General features: G+C 49.9%; 2 protein-coding genes across 3 annotated transcripts in view; one reads left to right on the plus strand and one right to left on the minus strand.

Moving 5' to 3' along the window:
- The first annotated feature begins 4,999 nt into the window (after positions 1 to 4,999).
- LOC138801950 (myb-like protein D) lies at positions 5,000 to 6,002 on the plus strand. The gene is made up of 3 exons (XM_069985046.1): positions 5,000 to 5,064; positions 5,193 to 5,704; positions 5,995 to 6,002. The coding sequence occupies exons 1-3, from the start codon at positions 5,000 to 5,002 to the stop codon at positions 6,000 to 6,002; spliced, it is 585 nt and encodes a 194-aa protein (XP_069841147.1).
- A 2,147-nt stretch (positions 6,003 to 8,149) lies between these two features.
- The window catches only part of STK36 (serine/threonine kinase 36), a 146,743-nt gene continuing 145,779 nt past the window's right edge, over positions 8,150 to 9,113 (minus strand). For both annotated transcript variants that reach the window (XM_069984782.1, XM_069984783.1), the window contains exon 27: positions 8,150 to 8,454. In XM_069984782.1, coding sequence (XP_069840883.1) covers positions 8,326 to 8,454 — 129 coding nt within the window. In that variant the 3' untranslated portion in view covers positions 8,150 to 8,325. The remainder of the gene's footprint in view (positions 8,455 to 9,113) is intronic.

The raw sequence follows: 9,113 nt of genomic DNA on the forward strand, positions 1-9,113 counted from the left end.
CCAGAGAGACAAGGAGCGCTGCCTCCAACTGGAGAGACAAAGGGGCGCTGCCTCTGCCCGGAGAGACAAGGGGGCACTGCCTCCACCTGGAGAGACAAAGGGGCGCTGCCTCTGCCCGGAGAGACAAGGGGGCGCTGCCTCCATCCGGAAAGACAAGGGGCACTGCCTCCACCTGGAGAGACAATGGGGCACTGCCTCCATCCAGAGAGACAAGGGGCACTGCCTCCACCTGGAGAGACAATGGGGCACTGCCTCCGCCCGGAGAGATAAGGGGGCGCTGCCTCTGCCCGGAGAGACAAGGGGGCGCTGCCTCCATCCGGAAAGACAAGGGGCATCTGGAGAGACTAAGCATCTGAATCTGCATAGTCTGGAGGAAAGAAGGGAAAGGAGGACATGATGGAAACCTTTATATATGTTACAGGAGGAAGAAGGGAAAGGGAGGACATGATGGAAACCTTTATATATGTTACAGGAGGAAGAAGGGACATGATGGAAACCTTTATATATGTTACAGGGGGAAGGGGGGAAAGGAGGGGACATGATGGAAACCTTTATATATGTTACAGGAGGAAGAAGGGAAAGGGAGGACATGATGGAAACCTTTATATATGTTACAGGGGGAAGAAGGGAAAGGGAGGACATGATGGAAACCTTTATATATGTTACAGGAGGAAGAAGGGAAAGGAGGACATGATGGAAACCTTTATATTTGTTACAGGAGGAAGAAGGGAAAGGAGGGACATGATGGAAACCTTTATATATGTTACAGGAGGAAGAAGGGAAAGGGAGGACATGATGGAAACCTTTATATATGTTACAGGAGGAAGAAGGGAAAGGAGGACATGATGGAAACCTTTATATATGTTACAGGGGGAAGAAGGGAAAGGGAGGACATGATGGAAACCTTTATATATGTTACAGGAGGGAAGAAGGGAAAGGGAGGACATGATGGAAACCTTTATATATGTTACAGGAAGAAGAAGGGAAAGGAGGGACATGATGGAAACCTTTATATATGTTACAGGAGGAAGAAGGGAAAGGGAGGATATGATGGAAACCTTTATATATGTTACAGGAGGAAGAAGGGAAAGGGAGGACATGATGGAAACCTTTATATATGTTACAGGAGGAAGAAGGGAAAGGGGGGACATGATGGAAACCTTTATATATGTTACAGGAGGAAGAAGGGAAAGGGAGGACATGATGGAAACCTTTATATATGTTACAGGAGGGAAGAAGGGAAAGGGAGGACATGATGGAAACCTTTATATATGTTACAGGAGGAAGAAGGGAAAGGGGGGACATGATGGAAACCTTTATATATGTTACAGGAGGAAGAAGGGAAAGGAGGTAGTGGTGGAATGGTAGAGGCTGAGGAGGAGGAGTAGGTGGAGGTAGTGGTGGAATGGTAGAGGCTGAGGAGGAGGTGGAGGTAGTGGTGGAATGGTAGAGGCTGAGGAGGAGACGGAGTAGGTGGAGGTAATGGTGGAATGGTAGAGGCTGAGAAGGAGGAGGAGGAGTAGGTGGAGGTAGTGGTGGAATGGTAGAGGCTGAGGAGGAGAGGGAGTAGGTGGAGGTAGTGGTGGAATGGAAGAGGCTGAGGAGGAGGAGACGGAGTAGGTGGAGGTAATGGTGGAATGGTAGAGGCTGAGGAGGAGGAGTAGGTGGAGGTAGTGGTGGAATGGTAGAGGCTGAGGAGGAGGAGACGGAGTAGGTGGAGGTAATGGTGGAATGGTAGAGGCTGAGGAGGAGGAGTAGGTAGTGGTGGAATGGTAGAGGATGAGGAGGAGGAGTAGGTGGAGGTAGTGGTGGAATGGTAGAGGCTGAGGAGGAGGAGGTGGAGGTAGTGGTGGAATGGTAGAGGCTGAGGAGGAGGAGTAGGTGGAGGTAGTGGTGAATGTTAGAGGCTGAGGAGGAGGAGACGGAGTAGGTGGAGGTAGTGGTGGAATGGTAGAGGCTGAGGAGGAGGAGACGGAGTAGGTGGAGGTAGTGGTGAATGGTAGAGGCTGAGGAGGAGGAGACGGAGTAGGTGGAGGTAATGGTGGAATGGTAGAGGCTGAGGAGGAGGAGACGGAGTAGGTGGAGGTAGTGGTGGAATGGTAGAGGCTGAGGAGTAGGTGGAGGTAGTGGTGGAATGGTAGAGGCTGAGGAGAGGGAGTAGGTGGAGGTAGTGGTGGAATGGTAGAGGCTGAGAAGGAGAGGGAGTAGGTGGAGGTAGTGGTGGAATGGTAGAGGCTGAGGAGGAGGAGAGGGAGTAGGTGGAGGTAATGGTGGAATGGTAGAGGCTGAGGAGGAGTAGGTGGAGGTAGTGGTGGAATGGTAGAGGCTGAGGAGGAGGAGTAGGTGGAGGTAGTGGTGGAATGGTAGAGGCTGAGGAGGAGGAGGTGGAGGTAGTGGTGAAATGGTAGAGGCTGAGGAGGAGAAGTAGGTGGAGGTAGTGGTGAATGGTAGAGGCTGAGGAGGAGGAGACGGAGTAGGTGGAGGTAGTGGTGGAATGGTAGAGGCTGAGGAGGAGGAGTAGGTGGAGGTAGTGGTGAATGTTAGAGGCTGAGGAGGAGGAGACGGAGTAGGTGGAGGTAGTGGTGGAATGGTAGAGGCTGAGGAGGAGGAGACGGAGTAGGTGGAGGTAGTGGTGAATGGTAGAGGCTGAGGAGGAGGAGACGGAGTAGGTGGAGGTAATGGTGGAATGGTAGAGGCTGAGGAGGAGGAGACGGAGTAGGTGGAGGTAGTGGTGGAATGGTAGAGGCTGAGGAGTAGGTGGAGGTAGTGGTGGAATGGTAGAGGCTGAGGAGAGGGAGTAGGTGGAGGTAGTGGTGGAATGGTAGAGGCTGAGAAGGAGAGGGAGTAGGTGGAGGTAGTGGTGGAATGGTAGAGGCTGAGGAGGAGGAGAGGGAGTAGGTGGAGGTAATGGTGGAATGGTAGAGGCTGAGGAGGAGTAGGTGGAGGTAGTGGTGGAATGGTAGAGGCTGAGGAGGAGGAGTAGGTGGAGGTAGTGGTGGAATGGTAGAGGCTGAGAAGGAGAGGGAGTAGGTGGAGGTAGTGGTGGAATGGTAGAGGCTGAGGAGGAGGAGAGGGAGTAGGTGGAGGTAATGGTGGAATGGTAGAGGCTGAGGAGGAGTAGGTGGAGGTAGTGGTGGAATGGTAGAGGCTGAGGAGGAGGAGTAGGTGGAGGTAGTGGTGGAATGGTAGAGGCTGAGGAGGAGGAGGTGGAGGTAGTGGTGAAATGGTAGAGGCTGAGGAGGAGAAGTAGGTGGAGGTAGTGGTGAATGGTAGAGGCTGAGGAGGAGGAGACGGAGTAGGTGGAGGTAGTGGTGGAATGGTAGAGGCTGAGGAGGAGGAGACGGAGTAGGTGGAGGTAGTGGTGAATGGTAGAGGCTGAGGAGGAGGAGACGGAGTAGGTGGAGGTAGTGGTGGAATGGTAGAGGCTGAGGAGGAGGAGACGGAGTAGGTGGAGGTAGTGGTGGAATGGTAGAGGCTGAGGAGTAGGTGGAGGTAGTGGTGGAATGGTAGAGGCTGAGGAGGAGGAGTAGGTGGAGGTAGTGGTGGAATGGTAGAGGCTGAGGAGGAGGAGGTGGAGGTAGTGGTGGAATGGTAGAGGCTGAGGAGGAGGAGTAGGTGGAGGTAGTGGTGAATGTTAGAGGCTGAGGAGGAGGAGACGGAGTAGGTGGAGGTAGTGGTGGAATGGTAGAGGCTGAGGAGGAGGAGACGGAGTAGGTGGAGGTAGTGGTGGAATGGTAGAGGCTGAGGAGGAGGAGACGGAGTAGGTGGAGGTAGTGGTGAATGTTAGAGGCTGAGGAGGAGGAGACGGAGTAGGTGGAGGTAGTGGTGGAATGGTAGAGGCTGAGGAGGAGACGGAGTAGGTGGAGGTAGTGGTGAATGGTAGAGGCTGAGGAGGAGGAGACGGAGTAGGTGGAGGTAGTGGTGGAATGGTAGAGGCTGAGGAGGAGGAGTAGGTGGAGGTAGTGGTGGTATGGTAGAGGCTGAGGAGGAGGAGTAGGTGAAGGGAGTGGTGAATGGTAGAGGCTGAGGAGGAGGAGGTAGCGTGGATAGTAGATGCCGAGGAGGAGGTGGCAGGACCTTTCCCTTGTCAAGCTCTGCCGCTAGTCCATCCACCCAGTGGGCAGTTAGGGAGAGTAACTGGGTAACGTATGGGTGGTAATGTGGATCTCGGCACTGATGGTGTTGCACAATATACTGTATCTTCTTTCTAACTTGGTGCAGGTGAGGGATGACCCCTCTAGAGAAGTAGTGGCGGCCAGGAATGACATACTGGGGGACAGCCGCCGCCATCGGCTGGTGGGTGCGTGGGGCTGTATTTTCTCTTTCTTGTAAAGGTTTGTGTGATGTAAAGCTGTTGACTTCCCCATGAAGTTGTGGACATGACCAGGAATGCTGGTCGTAGTGCTGGTGATGCTGCCACATCTTCTGTTTGAGGGCAGATTGGTGGGCCTGTCACTCACTGACATAGAGGCCGAGACTGGAGAAGCAGAGGAGGGAGCCGGCGTCTCTGGTGTCTGATCCGCGGCAGCGCATGCTTGTGGTGCTGAGGTTATGGACATTAACACCTCGGCTGAGGGCCTGCTGGCAAACCACCTGCATCTTGTCTGGGACTGGCTGACCAACACCTCTTCCTCCAGTGTTATCACCCCTCACATCATCTTCCACCCAATACTCAACGCTGCCCTCTAGGACTGCCTCCACACTGAACATGTCTTTGATTGGCCGTTGGGTTTGATCATGGTCTGACATGTCAGGTGCCGGTCCCCCGACCATTTGATCCACGCTTCCCACATCCTCATCCTCCATCATCAGTGGCTGGGCATCAGTGCATTGCAGGTGTTACACTGGGTCAGGGGGACGGACCACTAAATCCATGGGAGTAGAATCCTCAAAGAGCCTTACCAACTACACCATCACCTGGGGCTCATAGCACTTAGAAGACCTGCAAGGGGGTGAGGTGTGTGTGTGTGTGTGTGTGTGTGTGTGTGGGGGGGGGTTGATGGTTTCAGCATCAGAGGAGCGGGTGGAAGACAAAGCCATGGAACTGGAGGCGCTCTGTGCCCTGTAAGCAGCTAAAGCCTCCACTAGATCTTGACTGATCATTTGCTGTCTGATATTGAGGCCCAGTAAGTTACTCTGCCACCTGCTTGCACTAGAGGGAGGCCCAGATCTCCCCTGTCTGCTCCCTACAGCAGCAGCAATATCAGCAACAGCAGCAGCAATATAAGCAACAGCAGCAGCAATATCAGCAACAGCATCAGCAGCAATTTTAGCAACAGCATCAGCAGCAATATCAGCAACAGCAGCAGCAATATCAGCAACAGCAGCAGCAATATAAGCAACAGCAGCAGCAATATAAGCAACAGCAGCAGCAATATCAGCAACAGCCTCAGCAGCAATATCAGCAACAGCAGCAGCAATATAAGCAACAGCAGCAGCAATATAAGCAACAGCAGCAGCAATATAAGCAACAGCAGCAGAAATATAAGCAACAGCAATATCAGCAACAGCAGCAATATCAGCAACAGCAATATAAGCAACAGCAGCAGCAATATCAGCAACAGCAATATCAGCAACAGCAGCAATATCAGCAACAGCATCAGCAGCAATATCAGCAACAGCATCAGCAGCAATATAAGCAACAGCAGCAGCAATATCAGCAACAGCATCAGCAGCAATATAAGCAACAGCAGCAGCAATATAAGCAACAGCAGCAGCAGCAATATCAGCAACAGCAGCAGCAATATCAGCAACAGCATCAGCAGCAATATAAGCAACAGCAGCAGCAATATAAGCAACAGCAATATCAGCAACAGCAGCAATATCAGCAACAGCAGCAGCAATATCAGCAACAGCAATATCAGCAACAGCAGCAGCAATATCAGCAACAGCAATATCAGCAACAGCAGCAGCAGCAATATCAGCATGGCGGCCATGTCCCTTCTTTCTGGCTTCTTTCATGTTGTGGTCAAAACAATTGTCTAACTCTGGCAGGACTCTGAAGACTTACCAAAGAACACACTTGTGGTTCACTTTTTTGTGACCTTCTCACCTCCTGGTTATTTACTGTAAATGCTGTAAATTTGTACAATATCCATCTCTGGAGCTGGTTCTTCTCTGTAAGAGCTGTAAAACTGTACAATAACCATCTCTGGAGCTGGTTCTTCTCTGTAAGAGCTGTAAATCTGTACAGTAGCCATCTCTGGAGCTGGTTCTTTACTGTAAATGCTGTAAATTTGTACAATATCCGTCTCTGGAGCTGGTTCTTCTCTGTAAGAGCTGAAAATCTGTACAGTAGCCATCTCTGGAGCTGGTTCTTCTCTGTAAGAGCTGTAAATCTGTACAGTAGCCATCTCTGGAGCTGGTTCTTCTCTGTAAGAGCTGTAAATGTGTACAATAGCCATCTCTGGAGATGGTTCTTCTCTGTAAGAGCTGTAAATGTGTACAATAGCCATCTCTAGGGGAAGGTTCTTCTCTGTAAGAGCTGTAAATCTGTACAATAGCCATCTTTGGAGCTGGTTCTTCTCTGTAAGAGCTGTAAATCTGTACAATAGCCATCTCTGGGGCAGGTTCCTTTCTGTAAGAGCTGTAAATCTGTACAATAGCCATCTCTGGAGCTGGTTCTTCTCTGTAAGAGCTGTAAATCTGTACAGTAGCCATCTCTGGAGCTGGTTCTTTACTGTAAATGCTGTAAATTTGTACAATATCCATCTCTGGAGCTGGTTCTTCTCTGTAAGAGCTGTAAATCTGTACAGTAGCCATCTCTGGAGCTGGTTCTTCTCTGTAAGAGCTGTAAATCTGTACAGTAGCCATCTCTGGAGCTGGTTCTTCTCTGTAAGAGCTGTAAATGTGTACAATAGCCATCTCTGGAGATGGTTCTTCTCTGTAAGAGCTGTAAATGTGTACAATAGCCATCTCTAGGGGAAGGTTCTTCTCTGTAAGAGCTGTAAATCTGTACAATAGCCATCTCTGGAGCTGGTTCTTCTCTGTAAGAGCTGTAAATCTGTACAATAGCCATCTCTGGGGCAGGTTCCTTTCTGTAAGAGCTGTAAATCTGTACAATAGCCATCTCTGGAGATGGTTCTCCTCCGTAAGAGCTGCAAATCTGTACAATAGCCATCTCTGGAGCTGGTTCTTCTCTTTAAGAGCTGTAAATCTGTACAATAGCCATCTCTGGAGATGGTTCTCCTCTGTAAGAGCTGTAAATCTGTACAATAGCCATCTCTGGAGCTGGTTCTTCTCTGTAAGAGCTGTAAATCTGGACAATAGCAATCTCTGGAGCTGGTTCTTCTCTGTAAGAGCTGTAAATCTGTACAGTAGCCATCTCTGGAGCTGGTTCTCCTCTGTAAGAGCTGTAAATCTGTACAGTAGCCATCTCTTGGGCTGGTTCTTTACTGTAAGAGCTGTAAATCTGAATGACAGCCATCTCTGGAACAGAGAGCAGTGAGCCTGTGGAATAGAACTTTTCAGCTGACCACCCCAGTATATACTAATTCTTATGCTAAATGTTGATTTATCACCACTTGTGATAAGGACATTTTTAGGGCAGATTGGCTTAAAGGACACCTGTCACCCCCCCGTGCCGGGGTGACAGGCTCCCGACCCCCTGTCAGATCCCCCTATACTTACGTGATCCCGCCGGGTCTCGCTTCCTGAGCCGGTCGGGTCACGGAGATATCAGCTCCCGAAGCCCGGCGCGCGCGCTGACAGCAGAGTCAGACGCCCATAGAGAATGAATGGGGAGTCCGATGCTCCGTCATTCTCTATGGGCATTGGACTCATCTCTCAGCGCGCGCGCGCGGGGCTTCGGGCGCTGATATCTCCGTGACCCCACCGGCTCAGGAAGCGGGACCCGGCGGGATCACGTAAGTATAGGGGGATCTAACAGGGGGTCGGGAGCCTGTCACCCCGGCACAGGGGGTGACAGGTCCTCTTTAAGTTTCTTACCTGGCTCAATACAGGGTCACAAGGTTTTAGTTACCCACAACCCTTTATCAGCACCTTCTCCAAAGCCTTGTCTGAAATTGATTCACAAGTGTCCTCAAACAACTGGACTCAGTAAATAAGTAGGATAGACAATCTGGCAGAGTAAGATAGACTGCAGCACACCTGCCGCTGCCTGTCACTGCATTCACAACCATAATGTTACACTTATTTATTGTATACTTGCACAACCATATACATACACTTGCTGTGATAATGGGGCCTCCATCAGCATACGTAACCCAGGGTGCACACCTTGTTAGGGTAATACATTTGGGGTACAGGTAGCCCAGTGAATCGTGGGTGTTGTGAATTAGTGGAGTTGTAGGAGGCTACAGTGTGTCACATGGCGTCCAGCTGCTGCAGCAGTCTATGACAGTGGTGAGCGAGCGAGGGCGTCTGGGGTGACAACCGCCTGCTGTCCGTCAGAGATGCTGATAGTCTGTCACCGGCACTGAGGGTGCGTAGCTGCTGCAGAAGAGAGAGAGGCATAAACATTATAAGACAGGAGGGGACGCGCTATATACAAGAAAGGAGCTGACGTGCTATATATAATACAGGAGGGTACACGCTATATATATAATACAGGAGGGTACACGCTATATACAAGAAAGGAGCTGGCGTGCTATATATAATACAGGAGGGTACACGCTATATATAATACAGGAGGGTACACACTATATATATATATAATACAGGAGGGTACACACTATATATAATACAGGAGGGTACACACTATATATATAATACAGGAGGGTACATGATATATATAAGACAGGAGGGTACACGCTATATATAATACAGGAGGGTACACGCTATATATATAATACAGGAGGGTACACGCTATATACAAGAAAGGAGCTGGCGTGCTATATATAATACAGGAGGGTACACACTATATATATAATACAGGAGGGTACACGCTATATACAAGAAAGGAGCTGGCGTGCTATATATAATACAGGAGGGTACACGCTATATATAATACAGGAGGGTACACACTATATATATATATAATACAGGAGGGTACACACTATATATAATACAGGAGGGTACACACTATATATATAATACAGGAGGGTACATGATATATATAAGACAGGAGGGTACACGCTATATATAATACAGGA

Source organism: Dendropsophus ebraccatus, chromosome 9 (genome assembly GCF_027789765.1).
Source record: "Dendropsophus ebraccatus isolate aDenEbr1 chromosome 9, aDenEbr1.pat, whole genome shotgun sequence".
Taxonomy (NCBI): Eukaryota; Metazoa; Chordata; class Amphibia; order Anura; family Hylidae; genus Dendropsophus; species Dendropsophus ebraccatus.